General features: G+C 37.4%; 2 protein-coding genes across 5 annotated transcripts in view; one reads left to right on the top strand and one right to left on the bottom strand.

Moving 5' to 3' along the window:
* The window catches only part of ccdc85c (coiled-coil domain containing 85C), a 60,592-nt gene extending 46,863 nt beyond the window's left edge, over nucleotides 1–13,729 (top strand). For 2 of the 4 annotated variants that reach the window (XM_015394815.1, XM_015394831.1), the window contains 4 exons: nucleotides 4,319–4,420; nucleotides 9,706–9,798; nucleotides 9,922–10,020; nucleotides 11,280–13,729. In XM_015394815.1, the coding sequence (XP_015250301.1) occupies nucleotides 4,319–4,420; nucleotides 9,706–9,798; nucleotides 9,922–10,020; nucleotides 11,280–11,369 (384 nt within the window). In that variant the 3' untranslated portion in view covers nucleotides 11,370–13,729. Of the gene's footprint in view, nucleotides 1–4,315; nucleotides 4,421–9,705; nucleotides 9,799–9,921; nucleotides 10,021–11,279 lie in introns of all 4 variants that reach the window. The other 2 variants (XM_015394807.1, XM_015394823.1) reach the window with 1 other exon arrangement.
* A 3,612-nt stretch (nucleotides 13,730–17,341) lies between these two features.
* On the bottom strand, nucleotides 17,342–25,962 carry ccnk (cyclin K). Its single transcript, XM_015394446.1, has 11 exons — nucleotides 25,823–25,962; nucleotides 23,563–23,789; nucleotides 23,157–23,238; nucleotides 22,933–23,064; nucleotides 20,805–20,910; nucleotides 20,670–20,727; nucleotides 20,384–20,553; nucleotides 20,097–20,308; nucleotides 19,973–20,003; nucleotides 18,797–18,868; nucleotides 17,342–18,350 (listed from the first exon to the last, which is right to left on the bottom strand). Exons 1-11 carry the CDS (start codon nucleotides 25,829–25,831, stop codon nucleotides 17,821–17,823), a joined length of 1,629 nt encoding a protein of 542 aa, XP_015249932.1. The 5' UTR covers nucleotides 25,832–25,962; the 3' UTR covers nucleotides 17,342–17,820.
* Nucleotides 25,963–26,111: the final 149 nt, after the last annotated feature.

Here is a 26,111-nt window from a genome sequence, read left to right as displayed (position 1 = left end):
TTGCCTCTGTTCTCAGATGGCTGTGATGGTAGTTTCTGACTTTCTAAATGCAAACAAAAACATTCTGGACCTCCTGAGGGGAAATCTGTACTTTATCTATGCCTGGTCTTATGAACTGTGATATAGTTTTTTTTTGTGTTCTGTAACATGCTTGCTTATTACTGTGTATTACTGCTTATCATATTATAGGGCCACTCAAACTTTGCTTTAAAATACATTTACCCCAGAAAAAGGTTCTAGAACAGTTTAAGGATTTTTTGTTTACCACGAACTGTTTAGTCTATTTATACAAAGGGAGTGACTGTATGTATTGAAATAGTCTAGAGCTATTATTTTCTTTTAAGTCATACTGTAATAGATTGTAAACTATTGGTATTTATTTGCAGCCATCTGTGTTGAAATTGGAGTAACTCATTCAGCCAAATAAATATTTATGTTTTAAACAATTTTACATCTTAGGCACGAAGAAAAATAGCCATAATCCCAGTGGATCATGAACAGATTATTAAGAGACTAGTCACTGATGACTGTAAGGTTTATTTTTCTTTGATACATGTCTTTCAGGCTTCATTTACAAAATGACATTGAAAGTTACGTGCTAAATTCAAAGGGGATTATAACTTGGTTTTACAATGTAGCTACTTTGAAATATGTATTTAGGGCTGAATCACCAAGTTTGCATTCCAAACGTCTCTCCTCTGTTTGCTAATGCAACAAAATGTTGGTTTTCATGCTAAAAAAAAGAAACCATTGCTTCTATTTTGGAATGGAACTCCTCCAGTTGTTGCTTCCCACCAAATACACAAATTCCTGCCACTCAAGCACATGGAGAAGTATCCAATTTGTAAGTCTTTGTTACTGTGTTGAAACCATGGACCTAGGAGATGGGACTACAATCGAACTACTCAATAACTACATTTTTATTTTCTTCCAAATAAGACTTTTATAGATTTATTTCATGATCAAATGCCTTTATATCTCGGGCAAAAACTATTAATTTAAACTCCAGCAGTTAAAAACGGTGCTTTTAGGGTGATGCCAAGCTTTATCTGATTTGAGACTCAATTTCTGACTTAAAGTATGGATTTATTGTGCATTAAGAGAAACCTTTTGAAAATACATTTTGTCCTCGTTGAAAGCTTTTTATATTGGTAAATGGCAACATCCCTTTTCATTAGAATCAATTAAGATTGAGACAAGAATTACTAAACCACAGAATACGACTAGTCGAACAGAGACTGTAACAATTTAACACTGATTAGTCTTTAAAATCCAGTATGTCACATGTAAAACGATCATATGTTTAAACAAAAAATATCGTAAGATGTCTCAAAAGGAGAGTAGTATATAGTCTTATTATTCTAGTGAATTCTGTATTGTGTGTTGTGTTGTGTGGGTGAGATTAAGTGTTAAACTCTTCTGTAGAAGACCCTGGTATTGAATGTTAAACTTAGCACCTTGTAAGTTTGAGTATAATTAGTTATTATTCTTAGAGAGAGGTAGGAAAAGCGAACAGATCTCATCGCTGTCCTTTCTTCCCTCTTTTACTCCCCTGAAAACAGCACCTCATAACTCAAAGGGAAAACGATGCCTGACATTCACAGCTTCTTCCTGTCAACACCAAGAACACTGATGGATGGATTGAAGAAAAAGGCCCTGAGTTTTATTTATCCTTGGTTGTCTTGCAACGAAATATCTTCTTAAGCCATAGTGGTAAAGGTCAACTAATGCTTGAGAGCAACATCAAACCAATCAGTTGGTTTTACTTAAATGGAAGACCACAATGCAATCCCAGTGAATGTCTAATTCATTCTTTACTGGTTAAGTTTATGTGAAGAGCTGATTTTATCTAGAATGAGTTCATCATTCTTTTTCGTTTGACATTTCAAGGCTCTCGAAGCAGCCTGGAGTGAAGAATTGTGGGGTTGAATTTGAAAAGCCAAAAGATAGATCAAGAAGTGCCGAGAGAAAGATTAGGAAAGGTTAGATGAATGTCAAGGAAGAAACACATGAATGAACTGACAAGGAATGCCAATTTTGGATTTGTGCTCAGGAAACGTATGCAAGTATTTACCTGACTTTTACTCATGCAGAGATATAACACCATATATAACATAGAGGCTTCCAAGCATCACATGTGGTTAGAAACCACGCCTTGCACTGGGGAACAGTCATCCGTGACATTAGAAATGTCACAGCGACCAGGGATGGAGCTATGTCCCTGCCTACAGGGCGATGCAGGGCTGGTTTGTGTCCCCCTGGAACGGCTATCTTTGGCTACGAATCAGGACAAAATCTAGCGTGTGCTGTGCAATGTTGAGGCCATATTTGAAGACATAAAAGGGATACACCTGCAATGAGATGAAGTGCAATTTAGTTAGAGATGTGCTTCGGTGGGGGTGTTGGAAGGGAGATCTTAATGTATAAATGCAAGAGATGTAAAAATTCTTGTTAGGTTGTTTGATGGTTTGAAAGCAAATCCTCTGAATCTAGAAACTATATAAGTTTACTGATTCTGCCATTTCTGGACTTTTTGGTTCTGTTTAAGTTTTTACTTTGGGTTTTCAGTTGTACTTTGATTTCTGTGTTTTCTAAGTCAAGTTATTTTTCAATTTATTATCATCCAAGTTAATTTCTAGTTATATTTAAGACCTGCTGTATTTCTTGTTTACTCTCTGCCACCCTATTTTGTCAGTCCCCTTTGCCCTAGGTCCCTTCTAGAGCCTTCATTCCACACCTGCTTCCAATCAGTTTATTATTCAATTATTTGTTCTGTTTGTCATATATACCCCTCCTCTTCAGTTACTGTTTGCTGGATTCTCTTCATTCCTTCCTTCCCTCACTCCTTCTTTATGTCCTTCGGTTTATAACTAGTTTCCTAGTTTTTGGTTCCTGAGTTTCTTGTTTTGACAAGAGATAATCTCTGCTTCTTCAACTCTTTATTTGGGTCCTCAACAAATCTAATATTGAAATTAAGGGAATAAAAAACTTTTTTTTCTGATCTTATGATTTATTATTATATACCTTATTAGATATATATATAATATAATATAATATAATATAATATAATATAATATAATATAATATAATCCCAGCCCTTATATCAGGTGTAGATACAATTTAGCTTACCTAAGTGGAGTTCCATAATTCATACACTATCAGGAGTGTGAAGTATAGATAGATATGAAATAATACAATTTGTCTTGAAAGGTGTTTTTTCTTAATGCCTCCATTGTTCTTCCAGAATGCTTTACATTAGAGCATTTGTTATGATACTCAAAGTGTACAGAGATGCAAAAACCATTTGTTTACTGGTTACATGAATAAAGTTGAATGAAATTGCAACTCAATGGGACAAAATTAATCTTTAAATTAGTGAATGAGCTCATGAGCTTGAGTTTGTTATAGTTACATTTTTTTGTCCTTAAAGTCCTGTTTGCCTTTTTTTGAATTTTCACCTTACAGTGCTTTTTTTTTTCTAGTTCTATTTACTTTTAGAGAGTTCAGTTTAGCTGCAGTCCTAAAGCAACTTAACTGATCAGCGAGTGATTTGGGGTAAAAAAAGGTTTAGAAACTGCACAGATGCACTTTAGCAGCAGCCTGCCAAAAGACAGCTTGCTCAAATTTCATTAATGGTCTATAAAGATATGTTTTGAAGACAAGTTGATCCCAAAAGGCTATTTGTTGAAAACCTGGCATACTGTGGAAGATCAGCAGATGGATGATCCACCTCTTAGTTCATGTGTCAGATCTCTGCAGCATGTTTTCGGCTTTATTTTTTGGCTTTAAGTCATGGCACAATAGCCCTTTTTTCTCCCTGCCTTTTCTTTAACTTAATTTATTTAACTGTGTAATACACTAATATATCATTTTCATATATAAAGCTCCAAATACACATATGTATTGACAGGTGTTAGCAGCTGAGTTAGAAAAAACATTATTTGAAAAGTTTATGCTTTTCCTGGTCTTCTCCTGCTGTTGGTGTTTTCTGGGGTCTCAAATGACTGATTCTGATTTTGAAATATTCTTAAATTAACATTCTTAAGATTGAGAGAAAGATAAATGAGCAGTAGGTTCTTAGATAGAGGAAATAGTTTTGAATCCAACAGGATAAATGCAAGAACTTTAACCCCATTTATTCAGCAAACCACAAAAAATCTGTTTTTAATGTCTGACCAGCCAATAACTTAAATAGTTTTGACTGATTTATATGCATTAAAGTAAGCTCTTTCGGTGTGTTTCAGTGTCCCTTCATTGACGCATTTTATCTCTTCTCTTTTTGTGGTGTGTTTGTTTTGTGGCCACGTGTGCACAGCAGTGTAACCCAGGTGACCTTCGAGCCCTGAGGAAGGGAATGACGCTGTACCACTCCGAGTCCCAGCTGTCCTCACTGCCCCAGCGCCAGGAGGCCATGCACATGGTCAGCACCCAGGAAACACACACTGACGCGCACAGAGGGAGGCCAACCCTCACTTACCTGCTCAGACAAATGTCATAACAACAATGAACGTTTTAGATGTGGTTAAGTGTGGATTTGGAGTCTGATTTCATACCAAAATAAACTCAGGCACGCCTAATTGTTAGGAGGAGGACACTGGTGCCTACAATTTTAAATCAAATCAGGTTAGCTTTAATTCACTTTACTAGAGACTCTTCAATTACATTCCCACAGGCAATTCGGCTCTGCATTACTCATGACAGGAAGGGAACTCAATCAGTGGGAAGACAAGGGATGGGTCACAGGGTGGTGGAGGCACACTGGAAAAGAAACAGGCAATAAAAGAAACTTAGAAGGAGTCTGAACCCCATTCTCTTGATCCTATATCTAAACCCTTAAGCTTTTCTCTGCCTCCTCTGAGCCCGTTTGTTCTGAATCCCAATATGAAAGCAATAATCCTCTTCAATCTATCCCTCCTTCTGACCCTGAGAATGTCCGGGGTGGAAAGACTAGGCAATTATTTTTAGTCTGATCAAAGGAAAGCCATTTCAAAGAAGACTGTATCTCTAGTTTTACCTGTTTTATGTATATATCATCATAAAACAGGGTTTTACTGATATTTCCAAGCAGGGAGAAGATAATTACGTTTACATTTGCGGGCTGTATTTAGTATATACTACTATTTTTTTTTAATCTTACATTAGTAATTAGCATGTAAGCACAGTTAACAGTTACCTTTCCTAGAGATTTGCTAGAGTCGAAAAGCATTTCTAAATCTAACCTGATTGAGACTCAGAAAAATAAAGCAAGATGCATTATTTTGTCTCTCTGTCATCTGCTACAAGTCTTGCTCTTTCTCGCTTTTTCACAGCCTAAGTAAACCACAGACATCTTCTGATATTTTGTTGAAAATAATAGTTTCAATTAGAAATGTTTTTAAAATCACTGAATTCTTTATTTATTTATTTTTTAACATAGTGATACTGAAACTACCAGAATTTATGTTTCGTGGGATGTCAGGTGTTATAGCTTGTTTACTGAATAAAAAGGGTTTGATAAAAATGAGCCCATTGTAGAGAGCAGCTTTTTTCTCAATGCATCTCTTATGAAACACAGTACTTTAATAAAGCATAGCAGCTTAAATCAATGCACTTTCATGCATATTAGTTAGATTGTACTCCTGTATTGAAACTTTTTTCACCATAAACAAGTTTCAACTTAGAAAAAACCCAAATGAAGTATATTTAGAGCTCTAAGGACCAGTTGGGCTCTGCTTTAGTCTTTCTCCCTCTAATTTGAATAACTCAAATGAATCAATAGATTAACAACATATATTTGTCAATCCGTATTCCATTGTAAAATTGAAGTTACTATCTACTAACTGCACTGCAACAAATTGAAATATAAGTAAGTATTTTTTTTTTTTTTAATAAGTGGATTTTTCCTGAATTGAGGAGGTATGGCAGGCACTCTGGAACAAGATGATTTAAAAAATCATCAGAAAATTAAAATAAGAAAAAACAATTGCATTGTCTAATTTCAAGTGCATGTTATCTAATTATCTTATTTTAATATACTCATTCCATTGGCAAATCATCTTATTTAGTTACTTACATTAAGGGTAAATACAATTAATTAAAGCTTTTTTATTGACTTTTTCTATTTTTTTTTCTTATCTCTAGATCATTTTTGCAGTATAATTATTAAACAATTAGCTTGTGTCCAAATTTAGCTAAAGTTTATCCATCTGTAAGGCAATGTGGCATGCATTCATTTTTATGAATAAAAGCTGAATTTAAGAGAACGGGACGTTCTGTACCCCTTTCGCTCCACCAGCTCCTTCTTTTTACAGTGTTTAGTCCTTTGTCTCATCCACACAGAGTTTCAGGTCAATGAGCGTGGGTGAGGGAGGGAGTGAGGTTGTCAGACTACAAATGTTTGGAGAGAAGAGAAGGAAAGTAGTGGGGGGGGAGCAGTCTGTATGCGTGACTAACCCAAACACTTTTCCATTCTGATCTGATTATGTATACTCTAACTGATCTAACACTGTTTGAGTTGCCCCTCCCCTTTTGCAAGGCCTGTTGATGCAGTGAAGCCTTCCCTAAACAACATTCAGATAAGCGGTAAACACTGTCTTTCTACTGTCTGGATTTTTCTTGTCAACGCACAGCTCAGGGACTACAAAATAAAGTGAAAACTGAGCCTCAGGGCAGTTGCCTGCATGGTTTAAATGTTTTCCTCCTTGAAAACAGCTGAATCGCATGAATGGCCCATCAACAAAACCTCTGCATAAATGAATATTGTGCAAAAGAGAGATCTGATGTGTTGAAGCATGGGAAAATCTAAAACATGCAGGACTGTACCGTAGCAGTCTGAGAAACTGAAGCCTTTGTGGAAATTGTTTGTGCCTACATTCATTCCTCTGATCTGCCAGTTACCGATACTGCTACAGTTTCTGCAGAACTATATTTCTTTTGTTCCCCAAGGCACTGCTGCTTTGGTATGCTAAGATAAACTATTGGATTTGAAATCCGCTGGATCGGAGTATTTAAAATGTTTATTTTGCATTCAACAAAAACTAAACGGTCTGTCTGATTTAGAAGGGTAAACCTCAAGAGGCCAGCGCTGATAGTTTAACCACAAAATTCTTTGGCTAAAGTAATTTAAACCATTCAAAATTTGACCTCTGACCAACAAGCATCATCAAAAACATGCCTGTTCTTTTCAGTGTTGCTCGCCATCATCATAAAGCACTTAACTGCTATTACTCTAACCTAATATCATGACCTAAGAATATATGTTGTAGTTTTGTTTTTGATATTATAACTTGTGATAATGTAATCAGTAAAAGGTGGCTATCTATCCAGCTATTTTAAAAGAAAAATCTATATTAAATGTACTGTTTCTATGACAATATGTCATTAAAATAGTTGCTTGCTGTTTCTTAACAAATATTTTTTGATGCATTGAAAAAAATATGGATCAAAAAATATTACATGCATAGAGAGCCTCAATGCGTCCACATAGTGATATGGTGTACATTAATATTTCGACAAATTTCCTTTTATATCTAGGGCCCTAATCCTGACAAACTTCTACAGTTCCTTATGATTACTGTTAGAAAACTCATTCAAAAAAATGTTTTCCCTCCTGTTGTACGTAGATATTGTATTTCAGTTCGGGTTATTTATATAGTGCCAATTCACAGCACATGTCATCTAAGAGCACTTTACAGAGACAGATTTTTGGCTGTTGTTGTGTCATGTCACGATTGACCAAATTCCACTTTTGTCACAGCTTTCGCTTGATAAGCAGCTGTGGTAGCTAAAAAGATGGCTCCCTAGTGCAGCTACCAACGTAAGCATAATTTTTAGTGTTTTCCCTAAAGAATGTGTTAAGGCCCTCGAACCAAATCTGGCCCCTCATGATAATTTATCTTGTCCTTAACAGTATAATGGAGGATTTTTTTGCCAATTTTTGAAAAGACCTGCCCTCTCCACTTAAAAAAAATGCATATGCACAACCCTGTACCCGCTACCGAGAGGGAACGCTTATTAAACGCGTAGGATAGCACGCACAAACCCATTTCTCCTCATGCACGCCGTTTAAAAGTGGCTGTTTGCATCGCTCATACAAGCTTACTTTCCAAAGGAAGATTTGCAATTTTCAAGTGAAAATGGGGACGAGCACGTTGGACGGCCTTTCGTAAACATACCACGAGAATGAATGGCAATTGGAAGGACCATTTATTTTGATGATCCTCCACTATACCTTTTAAGAGCCAAAAGTAATATAATTTCAGTATTGCATATGTTCTACAGAGAGCAAACTACTGAATAAATTGAATAATAAAACAATAGGAGAGCAGTGTTCTTTTTTTATATATAGAAAGATGTTTTTAAAGTTCTGCTGTGGAGAGTGTGATGTCTTCTGCCGTTATCAGCTGCGACAACAGCGTCGGAGAAAACCCTAACCCTCTAAAGATGGTTCCTACATACAGCCATCAGAATCTACTATAAAATATTTTAGGAAACCCCTAGAGGAGTTAAAAAAAAAAGAAGTAATTTTTAATTCAAATAAATTGATGCATGATCATATACTTGATTGTCAATTGATCAGGTCCCTAATTAACACCTATAGAGCTGAAAATCATCCAAGTGCAGTAACCAGCCAATTCCTCTTTTACTTCCTGTGAATAATAGATTTTAGATCAGATAAATTGATCAAATGCCGCTTGTGGTATTTGCTTATCTTTTAAGTATGCAAAATAAAAACAAAGCAAACAAGAACCAGGGCAGATTGTGTACTGTAGTTGCTCATTAACCAATAGAAACTAAATCCTGTGCATATTTGTTTTGAACTTAAGCCTGGAACCATTATTTATTAGTTTCGATTGGCTATTAAAAACAGATGGCCTCTTTCAGAATGGAGCCAATCTTTTATGGAGTTAAAATCAACTTAACTGAAAGGGTGATGATTATAATAATCTTTGTGCTTAACCAGGTATGATGGAGACTTTTCTTAAAAGAAAACAAACAAAGCAAATGTTAGGAATGATCAGAAACAGACAAAAATGTATGTTTGTCTCGTCTAGGGGGAAATCACTGGGTTATTATTGCTAGAAGAATGTTTGGGCATCCAAACTGGCTCATGGAGGTAGCTGATAAAAGCATCACAGGCATGAATTGAATCCTGGTGAACAGAGCCAGAGAGCTGTGTCTAATTCTTGGGTCCTGATGCCAGGTCACACAGAATGCTGCCATTGTGTGTCCCTGAGATCTCTGTGTCCCCCAAACAGAGAGCCACTGTCTGGAGCTAACCAGGGGGTGAGATGAGTCAAGCAAACACTCTGGTCTTCTCCTTGCTGGCTCACTGCTCCCATCACAGCAGTTTAAATCACGCTGTGCAGGTTGCAGACCTTGGAACCGATTGCAAAAAAAAAAAAGAAGTCCAATGGAGGTGATGTGAGCTGTGATGAAAGGGATGACATTTTCAGTGCTGCAGTACAGGAAATGTCTTGTATTTTTTATCCTGATCCAGGTGGAGAGAGTGTGGTGAACTGTCTTTGTTTTGGTTTATGTTCATTGGAGGAGATCAGGGAGGAGGAGCATTTAGTTTAAACTCTGAGTGACAGCAGATGTGATAAGAGCACTGATTTAAAGCCTCCAATTTACCTTTGCAATGTGCCCTTTATTTGCATTTTGCTGCTGCTGTGTTTGGTTTATTTTAAAAAGGATGACAAAAATATTGCTGTCGTTCTTCTACAGGGAACAAACCGTCTACCAACCAGTGAATCGTCTCCAGCCACCGGCTACCTGTCCTGCGTCCAGAAGCCTGAGGCAGTGGTGCACGCCATGAAGGTCAGTCATTGGCTCATCTCACATACGTTTGTGTAATGTGGTTAATGTAGTTAGCGTTTATAACAATCTTCTTTTTTCTTTAATCAGTCATTGAAACCAGAGCTTCTCCTGTTGTTTAATCAGGTTCTAGAGGTCCACGAGAATCTGGACAAGCAGACTCCTAAGGACTATGAGGACGACCTCAGTGAGAAGGAGAAGGCCATCGTGCGAGAGATGTGCAACGTAAGACCAAAACAAACTAATTTAAAGTGTAATTTAATTTGACATGAGTAGTGTCTTTCTAACTGATCATTGCAAACCTTAAAGCTACTTTGGAGGCTACAGCTGCAGGATTTGCTCTAAAGAATTTTGATTTGTCAGCTTATCACTGTACCAAGTCCAAACATGGTGGCGCCTATATATCTTGATGAACTGACGTTAGGGTTGATTCAGCTTTTTTTTAAATGGATAGTCACGCTCCTTATCCTGGGAAAACCCTGGAATTTTCTTTTCATACACAATTTCACTTGTTATGCTTTTTTTCTATTTTAAAGTCCTGTTTTAAAATAAATACATTTTCTTTTTAATTGTAATGTGAAATGTTAACACTATGTGTAAGTATTTTACATAAATTCCAACTTTATCTAAAATAATTTTGTAAATGCACATATAAAAAGGCCTTATACCTGTTAAAGTACAAGGAATGTGTCGCCAATCGTTCTGACTGATGGCGATGTAGCCTTATAATATTAGAGCTTTGACCTACATAGGATCACACTACATTTTATATGTAGTACACATTACAGTACAGCTCTAGCTTGATATTTCTGTTCTTCCAGTGTGAGCGGCCTTGTTTCTCTCCACTTGTTCCCAACTTTTGATTCTTTTCTCTTTTCTGAAACAAATGCTGCTCTGGAAGCCATCAGTGGAGGCTCACAGTTGAGCTGTCAAAGCAATTACTCTATAACAGCAGGGAAAAGAGCACCCCCCCCCTCCCGACCCCCCACCACCAAAACCACATATTCTCGCCTATCTAGTCTTCCTCTCTGCTGCCCCTCATTTTCCACCATCTCTCTCTCTGTCGGTGCTGAAAAGGCCTTGTGCTGAATAAAAGGTGCACTGATGAGAGAGAGAAGCGCAGTCTGGCTGTCCAAGGTATGTGACAGGCTAGGAATCTGGGGAACACTACAATAGTTCTTTTGTAATATTCCCAGGGTCCCCAGAGGGCCCCTTTACATAGAAGCCTCACACAGAGGAAGGTAGTTCAGTACTGTTTTGCATATTCAGATACATTAAAGGAAAGTTCATTTATTTCTCTAATTTTACTCAAAATATGAACCTTGATTTAAATTATTTATATAAAGTAGCTGGGAGGTTGCTGTGGCTGTGTGAAGTTCTCTCTCTCTTCTAAAACATATCCGACCCCACCTCCTCCAAACACAGTGGAACAGCAGCGGCTCTGCTGCATCACTCAGCGCCTCCTTTCTGCTTCTCCTTTACAGGTGGTGTGGAGAAAACTGGGCGATGCCGCAGGATCAAAAATGTCCATCAGGCAGCATCTCTCTGGGAACCAGTTCAAGGGCCCGCTGTAACACGGCAGCCGGCGACGCAACCGATCCACACTTACCTGGGATAACGCCACCTTACTACCTGCCTAGACGACCCGTCACGCCGTGCTCCCCCACTGCCGACGAAGCTCAGCTTCCCTGCAGCAAACACTCTCTATAGAAGGCTACAGAATGAACAATGTAGTCCAGTAGTTACATGTACAGTCAAAATGTACTCTTTCCTAACCTGTCAATGGTAAAGTTGACTACTGGCAGCTAGTTTGGCCAATTACTTTTTATCCACAGACACACACCCGCTTTTAGCTTCTTATTTAAGAGCATAGCTGCTCTCTTATGAGCCAGCGGTGCAACATGGTTGCAAGCACAGACCTGACAAAGCCACAGGAGCTGAGACCTCCCTGCATGTCGAGAGCCAAAAGTGACACAAGTCAATAATTTGTCAGATAAATATATAGGTCATGCTATTGAATAAAACTTATATACAGTAAATGCTATATCGAATTAATAAAATTGGTAAATTACAAATTAAAGAATTTTTAGAGTATTTACATGTTTCACATTTAAATTCCTTCATGAGACTGTAATTGTTCTGCAAACCAATATTGTGGAGAAAAAGTCAAATTTTTTAATAACTATAAAGGCTTTTCACATACAAAGAGTTTTCATTTTAAATGGAGTAACTATACATATTTGGAAATTTCTAAATTTAGTTTTATCATTCCTATAATTCATAAATACATATATTCATTAAATATATTTCCAATATATAAGATATTTATTTAACAAATTATTTCTTTAATAAATTGTGTCACTTTTCTTGCTCAATAACTCATGCTGCTGGGATGAGAGCGCTACAGTGTGGCTGAATTCCTGGATAACTTTTGATAGTACCCCATTATAGAACCATTAGCTCCTGCCACATATATAAATATATCTTTCCGCCCCCTAGTGGTCGACGAGTATAATTAGGATTAGCAATCTAAATCGTTAACCTAGGTGAAACCCACTGTGATCTAGCGCCTTTTGCTTGTGAGACAAGTTTATAAATAGCTACATCTAGGGATCACTGTTAACTTGTGTATAATGTGTATAAAACCATAGTACTACTTCATAGTTTCTCTTGATTTAACTTTTTCTCTTTTTATTTGTACACTAGAGTTGCCATGTGATCAAAAGTTTCTGTTTTGAGAGCACACACAGTCGGAACCTTCCACAGGGTTTGCTTTCAGTATTAACAGTTTTATATTATTAATGTTATTAGGATAATTTTTCCCAAATGAACCTTTATTATACCTTCTTGATGTAACCTCTGAAAATGTATCGAGGATTTTTGGATTCTACAGATGATTTTATGATTTTTGTGAAACAAGCTAGAGCTTGTATGCTGTGTGCATGTAAGACAATCATTGTCTCAGGTTGGGGGGGCAAGAGCTTTACCTTCACCCATTTCTGAGTCTGTTGGTGCGTTAGTGTGCATGTTTGCGTGAATGGAGACAGGATGTTTTTTTTTGCAGCTGTAGCATCTGGTCACATGATGGTTTATTGAATGCATTTTCTGAATCCAGGCAAAACTTTTTCATTGCAGTAAGATTCTGGAGGTGACAGCAGGTGCACTAAAGTTTGAATCAGTGGGTTTTAAATTGAAATGAATTCAATTCTGTTGTAATGGATTCAGCAGGTGCATGTTTTTTTTTCTATTTTTTAATTTTCTAAGAAGTATGTCTTCCCTTCAATGTCTTTATGCCATGAAACTTTGTAAAATTTAGTATTTCTTGATGTCAATATATGAGCAGTCCATCAGCGTATTTATTGCCAGGTTTAAGATAGAGATTGGAGAGCAAACAGTAGCTTTGAAGTTGAAGAATTTGGCAGATTTGCTTGAATCTGTAATTTTATCAGATGAAAGTGGCCGACAGAACGGGCTCTATCGTCTTTAGTGCTATTTGTTCCAAATTAGAACATTTCCCAGGTTGTCGTTACGGACCTTTACGCCCTTAAAAAAAAAAAAGAAGAGTAATTAAACTATTAATTTTAAAGTGTCCTTTTTTTCTAGGAACTGCTTTAAAGCCATGGTACAATTTTGAATACTTTAAAAAGTGGCATTAAGTTTGAAATATGCCACATTTTCTCTCAATGTGTTTTCAATTTGGTACCCGAATACGTTTTTTAAACTTTTTCCTCTTTAATGCTCCACTTTCCACTTGTATAGTAAAACCACAATCTCTTGAATCTCTGGTTCAGACTTCCATCCTGTAGCAACTAGCATGACTGTAACTTTTTCTTATGAATTTCACTGATGAGATCAACAATTTTCAGGTGAACTGGACATGAATTAGGCCACTTTTAGCAAACTCTGGGAAAGGAAAATAAACGAGTTGATTCATCCTGCTGTCAAGTGCTGTCTTTATTATAAAAAACACTCCTTTTTTTTTTTTTTAACCCCCCCACCTAGGAGGACCAAGAACACCCTCTGCTGGTAAGTATTAGGTAGCAAGTTAAATCTGTGTTAAGTGTAAATATTTAATTGCAGCAGCATCTCATGCACTGCAAAAAGTCTAAATAAGTCACTTTTTCTTAAAATAAGTGCTTTTTTTTTCTTTAAGTAAGACACTTCGCCACTGGAACAAGACAATTTATATTTAAAATAAGAAAAAAACAATTGCTTTGTCTTATTACAAGTGCATATTATCTCATTATCTTATTTTAAGAGTAAACATACTTTTTCCATTGGCAAATCATCTTAATTACCTGCTCAAATTAAGGCTAAATATACTTAATTTAAGATTTTTTTTACTTATTTCCAGATAGTTTTTGCAGTGTGCTGTATTTAGCAAGTTAAGTCCAAAATCTGTCCGGTAGCTTACCAAAGTTTAGCCAAATTAAAAGTCTGATCAGATGACTCTTGGCTATTACTGTAATATTCAGATGCAGCATCAGATTTAGGTTAAAGCAACATAAAATCATGTATCAGTGCTTAAAACTGTTAAACTATTTTTGGCACACTTTAAACAAAGTACTGAGTGTTTTAAACACCCCAACAGCAAAGGGTGTAGTTCCTGATCATATAAATCCTTTATCGACACGACATAATGTGGAATAATTTCAAACACAATCCAGCCAAACCCCTTTAGGATGTGGCGAAGCAGGAGAGTTGCTTCATGGACATACAGTCAACACATCTGGAGAACCTGTACATTCCTTTTATGTCACTATGGACCCACATCTTTTAGGAATGTTTTTGACAGCTTATGGAAACAATACAACTAAGAATTCAGAGACTTTGGAGGGAAAAATGGGGGATGAAGCCAATAAGAGCAAGGTGTACATAAGAAATTAGCTACTAGTAAATGTGTTATATATGTAATTATTTAAATAAACATACACAAAGAATTTCCAACCCGTTGACTTTTCCATAATAAGAGTGCCAGTATGAATATTAAAGGTCTCTATAATGTGATGAACAATATTCAGTCACATTAAAAAGGAAGCCTGTTTATAGAAGCCTCTGTCACCTTCAGCAAAAAACAAACAAACAAAAAAAAAACTGGTGAAAATGTCCACAAATTCAACATTTCCTGAACAAAATCTTTATTGATTTCTTAATTGAAAACAACAAAATTGCAATCTGTTGGAAACTTTTTTTTTTACAGTGTAAAAGTGTTTAAGGAGGTTAGGGACGCCCCCTACTGTCATAGAAAATGTCCTGTTTTTTGTTCAGGTAGAATTAACACAAACATTTCTAATATATAAATGACAGGTTAGAGACATTTGATCAAGTTATGGCTCCACTATTGAAACGCACATCATGTGGAAGTACAAAAATATTCTCTAGATATTATCTGGTAGGTTACAGCTTGGTCCAAAGTGTCATAAGCAAAGTAATAAAAGGACATAAAAACAAAGGCAATATTTCAGAGGGGTCATCATGAGCCTGATGTCAGTCCTATAGAAATGTGAGAGATGAAAAAGTGTACGTGGGAAAAGCCGACTACAGTTCAGCTAATTCCAGCAACTATTATGAAAAATTCGAACCTAAGGTCTTAAGTTTTATGGCAATCATACCGACTAAAGAAATGTAAATGTCTGATTTTTAAGACAGAAGAAAATGTGTATGAATTATTCTTTAATTCTGGCATTTAGTAACTATAAAAAGTTCATTATTTGATTTGATAATTTAATATCATAATGACATGTATAATTATGTTGTGTATAATTGTGTGCTTATGTCTGAAAGGGGTTTGAAAAAGTGAAACTCCTTTAATCATACTCCTTTACCTTCCTATTGTCTATAATCCTGATTCCTATTTAACTTTCAAGTCCAAACTGCTCAAAAAGGTCAATTAAGTGAGCAAATAAATACGTTTATACAATATAAGCATTCACACACATTTATTTATACTGTTATTCCTCAAAGCTCACCTGACCACATCCATTACAAAACTATGCATCCGCTCATCTACAGTGACTAAGAGCTCTTCTTCCATCTAATTTCTTTGTGAGAAAAACGTGGAGCTTTTTCCTAATCTCATTGTTGGACATATCTTTAAGTTGACTTGCACAGCATTTATTGAAATGCACAGTGCTTTCATGTTGGAGCATGTAATATTTTTGAAATGTAGATTATCCCTGTAATTATACCCTCACTCTCTCAGCATTTAGCCCAATTGTGAGAAAAGAAGGTTGTGAAAACAGAAAATAAAGCTGTATGTAATAACCTTGGCAGCAGCAACTACTGTAGTGCCATCAGAAGTTTTTAAGACAACAGCCAATGAGTTTGTCCTGCTTATGTTTGTTGATCTGTGATACTGAAAAACTGTAGAGCATCACTGACAGTTTAAGGTCACAGTACAACTGAAAACTTTTTTTACTGTAATATATATATTTAGTTTGGGGAAATACGTTTGAACATACAGCATTTATACCTCTAATGCAATATTTCCAAGTTCCCATCCTATCTTCCCTACAGCTAATCTCAATCTGGATTCAAATCCATGAGCTCAAATGAATTTTGAAAAGATGAATTTATGTCTGGAAAGAAAATGATGTGAAGTATTGGCAGCTTTGAATAACTACTGTTGAAATAAATGGTTTCCTGTCAGAGGCCACAGAGTACACATCTATAATTTAACATTTTAAAGTATTCATAATGAAACTGCTTGAAGGTCATAACAGACCCTCCACCATACTGCGGTGTACCTCATAAGGCTTGTGCTAAAACAAAAGCCTTCCTGGTAGGGGTGGGCAGTTATAAAATGTATCAAAATAGATCATTTATCATGTATCAGTTATCTAAATAATTTGAATTTTATGTTTAAAACTCCCAAAGAAATGTATGAATTGTTAAAACATTACATTCAGTTCTCCATTCCAAACATTCCAAAAAAAAGTGGCCACAAATCCGACTTCAATTGAAAGGCAACCTGGATGACGGAGAATTTACACGGACATGAATAAATGCGCTCAATTTTGGATGTTTAGTGTTATAAATCACCCTGATGAAGCATATTTTAAGTTGGTCTAATTTTAAGCAGCGGTATTTTTATATCTATGATGCTTTTGGTATGCAGTCCGAGCCATACAGTTATATGAGAAAATCATTTTGTCATCCTCACCTTCATCGTTATGACAATAGTACCAAAAAATATCGTGATAAGGTTTTTAGTCCACATGCTTCATCCCCTTTTCCCAAAAAAGTTGGCTTATCGGGAGAAGTTATAACTTTAGATACAGCCTAACGGTCAGGGATAAAATGAATGCTGGCATCATAGAGAAAACAAAATCTACAGATAACTAAATATAAGTCACTAGAAACCAGAACACTTATAACTTCTGTGGTACCTTTTTTACTCAAAAGAGGGGACAAAACAGGAAAATACAAACTTTAATAGTTGCAGAACTGTTTGCAACATGAGGCCAGGATTTAGAGCTTAAATTATACGCCAAAAAAAAAAAAAAAAAACTGATTATGGTTCAACAAACTACAAAAGCCATAACTACGACAATTTCATATTTTGTTTTTCCAAAAAACTGGAGACAATGCGAAAGAAGGTGAGCAACAGAAGGCAACATAAAAAAAAAGCAACAGAACTATAGAAGATGCAAAGGACATGATTTAAATGAAAGAAAAAAAAGAAAATCAACTGGAACCTCTCTTTGCGATGCCATAGAAGACCATAGAAGATGTACGTGTGATACAGAGAGAAACAGGGGGCTGCTGTTTCTCAGTACATTCTCAGTGAATGGATTCTAATGGTTAGTCAGTAGCTTTGTGTAGGAATCAAAACCTTTGAACGTGATCAGCTGGAATATATTTCCTAAAAATACTTCCCAGACCCGACTTGTCATTTCAAGTTTATTTCCAACTCAGCTGTTTATTCTCAGCTTTACCAAAGAGAAATCAGTTGAATTTCTCTTAGTTTGTGACAGGAAAACCTGACATTCTGGTTGGAGCAGTCTCAAATCAACTGTTTGGAGATCATCTCATCCAGCCACCGCGGTTGAGGGGCATTCCTGGTGGAGGGGGCAGGGGCACTTGGGACTGTCCTGGAGGCACGGGGGGTGGAGGAGGGTACCCAGCAGGAGGGAGCGTGATCCCTGGAGGTGGAACGTGGCCTGGGGGCATACGAGGAGGCGGTGGTGGAGGGTAGCTGTTGTAGCCTGGTGGAGGGTAAGTAGGGGCCAGGCTGGGTGGAGGGTAGGTGGATGGAGGAGGCGGCGGACCTGGAGGTGGTGCTGCAGCTGTTTGATAGACATGCGGATGATACGGTGGGATTGGAGGTGGGTAGCTGGGGGGCATGGGGGTGTAGGGGGGACCCTCAGTCTTCATCATGGACTGCAGGCTTTGGTAGCCCTCTCCTGACATGTAGGAGCTGGTGGTGGACATAAGGTAGTTGGAGGGTGGCGGTGGTGGAGGGCGGTGGGGTAAGGGAGGAGGCTGGTGTGGGGGTGGGGCATGTGGAAGTGGAGGAGCAGCTTCACTTCCTGGTTCAGCCTCTGCAGGAGGAGCTTGTGTGGGAGAAAAAGACAGAATGAGTTTTTAAGTAAAGCACTCAGCATGTGAACAGTAAGAATCATGAGGGTTGTTTTTTTTTTCCCACTTGATCCAAATAACCTTTCTGTTCCCAGACAGGAACGAACAGCCAAGCTAAGATCACAGGAGGTCTCATTATCATGCTTAAGCACTAATCAGATTGCTCTGGGTGAGGTTGGGAGCATGTCGTGTTTTGTCCAGACGAAATGTCATTACATAAGCAGACTAACAATTTTGAGCAGCTCTGTAAGCCAAAATTGACCGCAGGAGAACTGGTGGCTCATTAAGGGTCTGTTTGGGGGGAACGCAAAACAAACAGCAGGGTGTCCTGAAAGCCAGGCCCCCCAAGTTCAGCACCACTTTTAAAACAATCCTAAAATACAGATAAAAGGTGGATAGATGCAGCAGGTGTCATGGTTACCTGGGGGAGGCTGGGATGCAGGCAGGGGGGGCATAGGGCTCTCCAGTCTGGGGATCTTTGACCCAGCTTGTTCTGCAATTTGTCAAAAACAGCATAAAAGACTGGTCAGCATGTGTGGGTTTAATTTAAATCGAGGATCATTGAAAAAAGAAATAATGCTTTGCATTTTATTGGAATGACATGCCATAAACTGACAAAACTGCTAATTCTCTCTCTGATATATTTATATAGGAGAAAAAAAAAAAAAAAAAAACAGTAGCTGATGAACCTTTTATATTTGGTCAAATCTAAAAAGTGTGGTATGAATTTATTCACCCAAAATAAAATCCACAGTATAAAAAAGAAAACTTTTTCAAAAATTCACTTCATCCAACAACAACAACCAATGTCTTGGAGACATTGGACCCACACTGTAAAGATGATTTTCTACAAAATGGATAATAAAGCTTTTTAGAGTCTTATCAGAAACTAAACACAGAATATTCCCAGAACATTGGTGAATCTCACCTAAACACTTTAGGGTGGGGTGGAGGTTCACTTCCAGCAGCAACATCTTATCATCATGGATGTGATTAACTTTTCCTCTAATTCAAATTATTTGGAGTTTCCAATGTTTGTATCCCATATTTCAAAAGTAGGAATACTAATATGATTAATAAAATCGAAATAAAATGTACCGATAGCTCTTGAAAAGGATGAAACTAGGGATAAATTATAAATTTCCCTGTAAATAAAATAAAATTTAAATGGAAACTAAAGCAGCTCTCAGCTGAGTCAGAGACCAATCTCAGGAAAAAAAATTTCAATTAAACTTTTTATGGTAAAATAAAATGCAGATATACATTTGGCTATAATCACAGCATCTGCCGTGTGCATAGAAACAGCAGCGCAGACAGAAGCAGCCAATGACAGGAGCCAAACCAGGCCTACCTGAAAAGAAAACACGCTGCTGCAGACTGCAGGGAGGGGAATCTGAGCCTGCAAACAGTTTGATTGATACTAGAGAGGCCCTAGTCCAAACCTCTGTTTAATTGGGACTCTATTGCCAGATTTAATAAACTGGTGCAGACAGAAGTTTATTCAGTCTCACATAACTTCTGTCTCTGTATCATTTTCTTCACAAACATAAAAGTAGATACGTTTACAAGACGGGGTAGCATTTGACAAATGGAATACCTGGAGGTTTGGGTTCATCTTTCGGAGATGTCTGAAACAAAAGCAGATTTATTACTTTCTACATGTTAAAACAAAATATTTAAACACAGAAAGCAGACGGTATCTTATTTTCTGTATCTCTTACATGTGATCGTTTGAGTTGGCGTGCAGGGCTGCCAACCTGAGGGGAGGTCTTCTTAGGAGGAGGAGGGGGAGGAGGGTTTGCCGCTGGGGGCTGACCCTGTGGTACCGGAGGAATAGATGTCGGAGTAGCGGAGGCGCGCTCCTTCTCCTGGATCTGCTGCGGGATGGGCTTGTTTCCCTGGGAGTACAGATCCAGGATCTGGTGGCAGATGTCTAGAGGATGGAATCAGATTTAGGATGAGAAAGATCTGAGGTGAAGGAAACAGGTTTACAGACAGAGAGGAGTACCTTCCAGAAGCTCAACAGGGACATCCTGGACGAACTGCTCCCACCAGCGGCGGGATGACTGCTTAGCCGTCCACTCCTGGATGTCAAATTTACACAGGCGGCCTGCCAGGTACATCACAGCCACTGCGATGATTTCTGGCTCCCATTGAAGGGAAAGCATAGTGCAGAGGCTACAGGGACACAGACAACTGGGTTTAAGTCTCACTTTCGCCAGGAAACTACTAGAATAAAATGAATCTTTTCAGGTTACTAGATTAAAAACCAGTGAGCCAATAATTATGCCCACCTGTCATTGACAAAGGTCCAGGCCATTTGAAGCACCTTGCAGACTTTATTCTTCTCTCCTGCAATGTAATATTGAAAAGGTTAGTCTGAATCCTTGTGCCAGAGTTTCTTTCTAGCTGTATTTGAACCGACTTACCTTTGAGCTGCTTGACGTAGCGCAGCAGGAACATGTAGGGGTGCTCCACCTGCAGGTCAAACTTGATAGTCTGGAGCAAGATCCTCTCCAAAACCATTACCTCTTCCTGTTACAAGAAGGCGCATTTATTAAAACCTGGGTGATTTAGTTTGACAAACACTGCTAAGAGGAACACAAGAGTTACTGGAGGGCACCAGATGTTACAATGCTGTGAGATAGACGGACAGGAGTGTTTCCCCCAGATTTTACCGAGCAGAATCAGAACTGACGAAACAGGTTGGCCTTTACTAGCCAATGAAGCTTTGAAGACTGCAGCCTAAAGAAGCAGTTTTAAAACATAGATATCATCTCAGTCTTGCTGCAAACACATTAATATTAGCAGCTTTAATCCTTAGAGGGGAATTAAGTATGAAAAGACGTGTAAAATAACAACTGTAATGGAGCTCCATGAGGTTAAACTGTGATGGTGAAGTCAAAATAAACGTGGGACAATTAGAGAAACCTGGAGCTTATTCTGTTGTTGTTCATTTCTTCCTTGTTTTAACCTTTTTTTGGCTGCAGTTTGTCAGGACAAGAGCAGTTTTAAACATGGCTGAATATTTGTTAGTCTGCATGCTGCTCATGATGTTCCTGATCCAGCAGAAACAACAACCCTTTTTTTAAATTGACGTAGGAACTGACATTGAATTTTAGTTGGCAATTCAACTAGTAAAACCTAATCTGAATTATTCTGTGAAGGAGCGTCCTCACTCAGAAATTCAAGGAGTACCCTGGCAACATATCTTCCAGGATACACACTTTGATGCTTATTATTTGAGCTATTAAAATTAAATATTTTTGAAAAATATGTATTTAATCACTCATAAAGGACAGTATTTTACTAAATGTGATGTAATATAATTATGAACATCAAAAACTGACATTACTGTGTGTGTGTCACTGTTCAAGCAGGCTGCCTTTTTTTAATGAACGGATCAAGTAGATTTTTAATGCTGGTGTGAGGTCACATGACCTCTGATTTCTCTCCTCCCTCTAATGAAATGTATCCATTCATTTCAAATGTAGACGTTGTTGCGCCTTTTGCACACAGCCTGTCAAATGTCTGCATCTCCCAGGAAACAAAAAACATTATAGGGTTTAAGCAGTACAAAAAACAAATATTTAAAATTTGGATTTTTAAATTCCACTAAGCTCTGCTACTGAAATCCCAGTGTTGCTTCTGATATACAATATTGAGTAGGGATGCACCGATTCGATATTTTTATTGGTATCGGTCCAGATGTAAGGAAAAAAACTAGATTGTATCGGTGACAATTGACTCGATATAGGGGCCGATCTATTCATTCTAACTCTATGTGCTATGCTCTGCCGTCATGCGGCAGCGCAACAACACAACACGGTCATATTAACTATAACACCTATTATCGGACTCGGCAAACAAAAAGGAAGCAGCGGGAGGCAGCTAACTTCTTCAGAAGCAAAGTAAAGAAGTGACATTTTTTTCATGTAACAGTATACAGGCCAAAAAAAAAAAAAAAAAAAAAAAAAAAAAAAATCACACAGATGATACTTGATAATGACAATTTTTTTTAAACATGTTGACCAAGTCAAAGAACTTTTGGTTTAAGATTTTGTGCACAGTTGTTAAAAAAAAATGAGTCATAACATTTATATTGTTTCCTTTTTTTTTTTTTTTTAAGAAAAGGGAAGTCAAATCATATGCACAGAAGAATGATCCCACACAATAATTCAGTAGTGTTTTTGATACTGGTTCGGTATCGGCCGACATTAAACTTCAAATATCGGTATCATATCCGAGGTGAAAAAAGAGAATCGGTGCATCCCTAATATTGAGTGCATCAAAAATAGAAGTATTGATGATAAACAATTTCAGTCTTTATTAACACATTGGACTTTAAAAGGAATAATAAATAAAATTGAAATGTTTTCAGAGAATATTTTAGACTAAAAAAGTTATGAAAGACTGACTTGCTTAAAGTGGGAAATATCAGTAAATTCCTATTTTGGACATTATTTGATATTTAAATAAGCCTATTAGGATTTTCAGGGTAAAAATATTCATAAAGATGTTAAAACACAGATAGAGAGAGTATAATGCATACTGGACCTTTGGATCATCTCCGAACTGGGCAAACTGTACATCATTCAACAAGCTCCGGGCTGTCTTAATGATATCTTTACATTTCTTCGGGGTCTCCTCCACTTTTCCAGCCAGGAAAAGGCAACAAGCTCCAGTTACCTGAGGAAACAAGCGTCCCAACATTCATTTCTGTTAACAAAATTTACCTAAAAAACAAAAGAAACAAATAGACGATCATAGGTCGGACTCACATATCTGGGAAACTGCTTGAAGGAGTGAAACATGTAGAAACGATGGAAATATATGATGCCCGTGGCAAGTGTGTCATAGTGCCTGCTAACAGTCAAGGATTCACATACAAACACATTTTCTTATAAATAAAACGTGATAATACTGCTTACCTTGGCTGCTACAATCCAAACATGAATTACCTCAATACTTTACTATGAAAAACATTCAAACCTGTGCATCTTTAACAAAATTAAATATATTGAATGTAAAAAGCCCATTCCTAGTGGAATTAAGGTTATCTGTAAATTTCTCACTGCTCAGATTCATTCTTTTACTACACTTCATATAAAAAAAATTCAAAATCAAGTGTCCTTGAGATGCTGGTTAAAGATTTTTTTTAAATGAAATTAACCGACTAAAGGATACAGGCCAAGGCGGGTTCCAACGTCGAATATGAAGCGGGCTCCCTCCCTCCTATAACGAGCCTCTGTGCCAGGGTCAAGCCCCTCTGACTGAGAGGGGGTGTGTGCCAAGTCCTTCTTGTCCCAGTACCAGCAGGGCTTGATGTGGTCCAGAGTTGCTTGGCCACTCATGTTCTCCTTGGGTTCCTTCATCGTTTGTGGGGAAGAAGTGGATGGACCTGCTGAGCTGGACTATTGGGATGCAGGAGGAAAAACAACAACTACTGACTACCTGTCAGTATGAAAATACTGGCACAACAATCAGCACAAACAAATTCCAATATGTACCAGAAAATAATATGCACCTTAAAATCTCACCTTCATTATTAAATATAAATAAGTCGAATGGTTTAGTTAACATATTTCTTTATAGTACAAGTTGTTTTGTTTACAAATTATACTGCTAAAGCAAGGTGCCATTTATTTCATTTAGTGACTGAGGATCTTTCTGAGCTGGTGAAGCAGAACCTAGATTCGTCAAACCATTCACTAGAATATTGGTAGTTGCATTACTTATGTTAGGGCCCTGTCACATCTTGCTGATTTAGACAGCGTATGCCTGACGTTCAAGAATCTCCTAAAACGCTGGCATACATTGAACTTTCAATGTATTTCCTCAATTTTGGGCATATACATAGAGTATTCATAACAGGTCCAGAGCATATGTCCAACAACAGCCCAACTTATGCATAACGACGGCAGCGTAATGCCCATGAAATGATGCCCAAGCCAGTGTCCTGAGGGGGGGCAGCAATGCACCTGGAGGCACCCAAGCTGCATAAATAAAATATCTATGATCACGGTAATAACCTAGCTGCTGATTACCTTTTTCCAAAAAAAAAAAGGTTTGCAATCGCAGCAGATTCAGCGTCATGTCCGCTAGGAAATTTGTTGATCGTGGTCGTGAATGCAGGGAGGATCCATCACACTAACCTTCATGCTCATCTTATGATGGGGATGAAGTCTGGAGTAGAACTGACAGTTTCTTCCTCTGAACTTCTTTTTATACCAAAACGTTCATCGGTCCTCTGGAACATGTCAAATACGTTGATATGCATTGGAGATAAGTTCTCAATAAGTTATGCTATAAATTATGCACAAGTTACTCATAAGTTTTGGATAGGCTTATTTCTGGGTAACGTACACTTAACGCATGTCAACGATCAAGTAAAGCCCCACATATGGCCCCATATACTTGCCATATGTCAACGTGTGCCAGCGTGCTTCAGCGTACCCATAACTTACCCACCTTACGCCAGCGTTTTTGCCAGATTTTTCGTACCTCAGGCATATCCTGGTCTAAATATTCAAGGTGTGACAGGGGCTTAAGTCATGATCTCATAAACAGAACTGGTGATGAGATGCAAAATTATTTAAGGGGCATAAAAACTGAAACATAACACTGAGATGTTACTTAAAACTGCTCTGAAAAAAGACTTTTAATTCNTGATGAGATGCAAAATTATTTAAGGGGCATAAAAACTGAAAAGAAACAGTTAAAGATAACTTAAAACTGCTCTGAAAAAAGACTTTTAATTCAGAAAATTTACATTTTCAAAACATTAGTTTGTTATGGCCCAAAATATTTCCATAAACTTAGATTTGTCATTTGAGCAAGCAAGGAAAGGGTACTGCCTTCCTTTTGTGTTAGCGAGCTGCCTGACAGCTAACACCTTCTCTGGCATCACATTAAAACGACTTTAAATCATAGAACAGGGTAAGGTAAAAATGCTTAACAGATTATTAGCTGTATTTATAGAGTTGCTTTCTTAGCAACATGTTCTAGAAACCACTACATCAGCTCTAAGGTTGTCAAATTAAAGTTTGTTCTCTGATAAGTAAAATCTAGAAAATCGATATTAAGTTCTTACACTGTGTGTTTCTGATTTACTGTGAAATTGTACATTTAGGGATTAGTAGTTTAGCATAATATTGTCCACCTGACCCTTAACATTTTCTATAACAGTGGCTGAAATATGTAGAACATAGTCTTGTTAAGCATAGAATGCGACTTTAACGCAACACAAAAAGTGTGAGTTTCTAAAAGCTCAATAAACAATCAAAACATATTAAAACAAACGTGAAAAAGACTTAACAACCTACTCGCTAGCATTAGCTTAGCAAGTTAGCTGGAGCTAATGCTACAAGCACATCAGCCTGTCAGAGTGTCTAGAATTTGAGCGGTTTATCGTTTATCATACTATGTAATGATACTTAAGTCTTACCTTTATCATGTATGCGTTTGGATAAATCCCATAGAGGAGACAAATGTTAGAATAAATCGCAGTTCTTCACACTACATTGGCTAACGAGTGAGTACCAACAGCCCCCATTGTAACAAGGACACCGCCATTTTCCTTTATACGTCACTAACGTCAGTGCCTAGGAAATAAATGGACACACGTGTTTTCTGGTAATATATTTTCCAAAAGCAGCTCCAAAAGTCAATCAAAATAAAAAAATGTACCGTTGGTAAATGAATACTAACTAAATAAATAACAAAATATATATATA

The sequence above is a fragment of the Cyprinodon variegatus genome, unplaced genomic scaffold, assembly GCF_000732505.1.
Source record: "Cyprinodon variegatus isolate N-32 unplaced genomic scaffold, C_variegatus-1.0 Scaffold25, whole genome shotgun sequence".
NCBI lineage: Eukaryota > Metazoa > Chordata > Actinopteri > Cyprinodontiformes > Cyprinodontidae > Cyprinodon > Cyprinodon variegatus.
The sequence above is the reverse complement of the archived record's forward strand: the minus strand, read 5'-3'. Positions and strand labels throughout refer to the sequence as shown.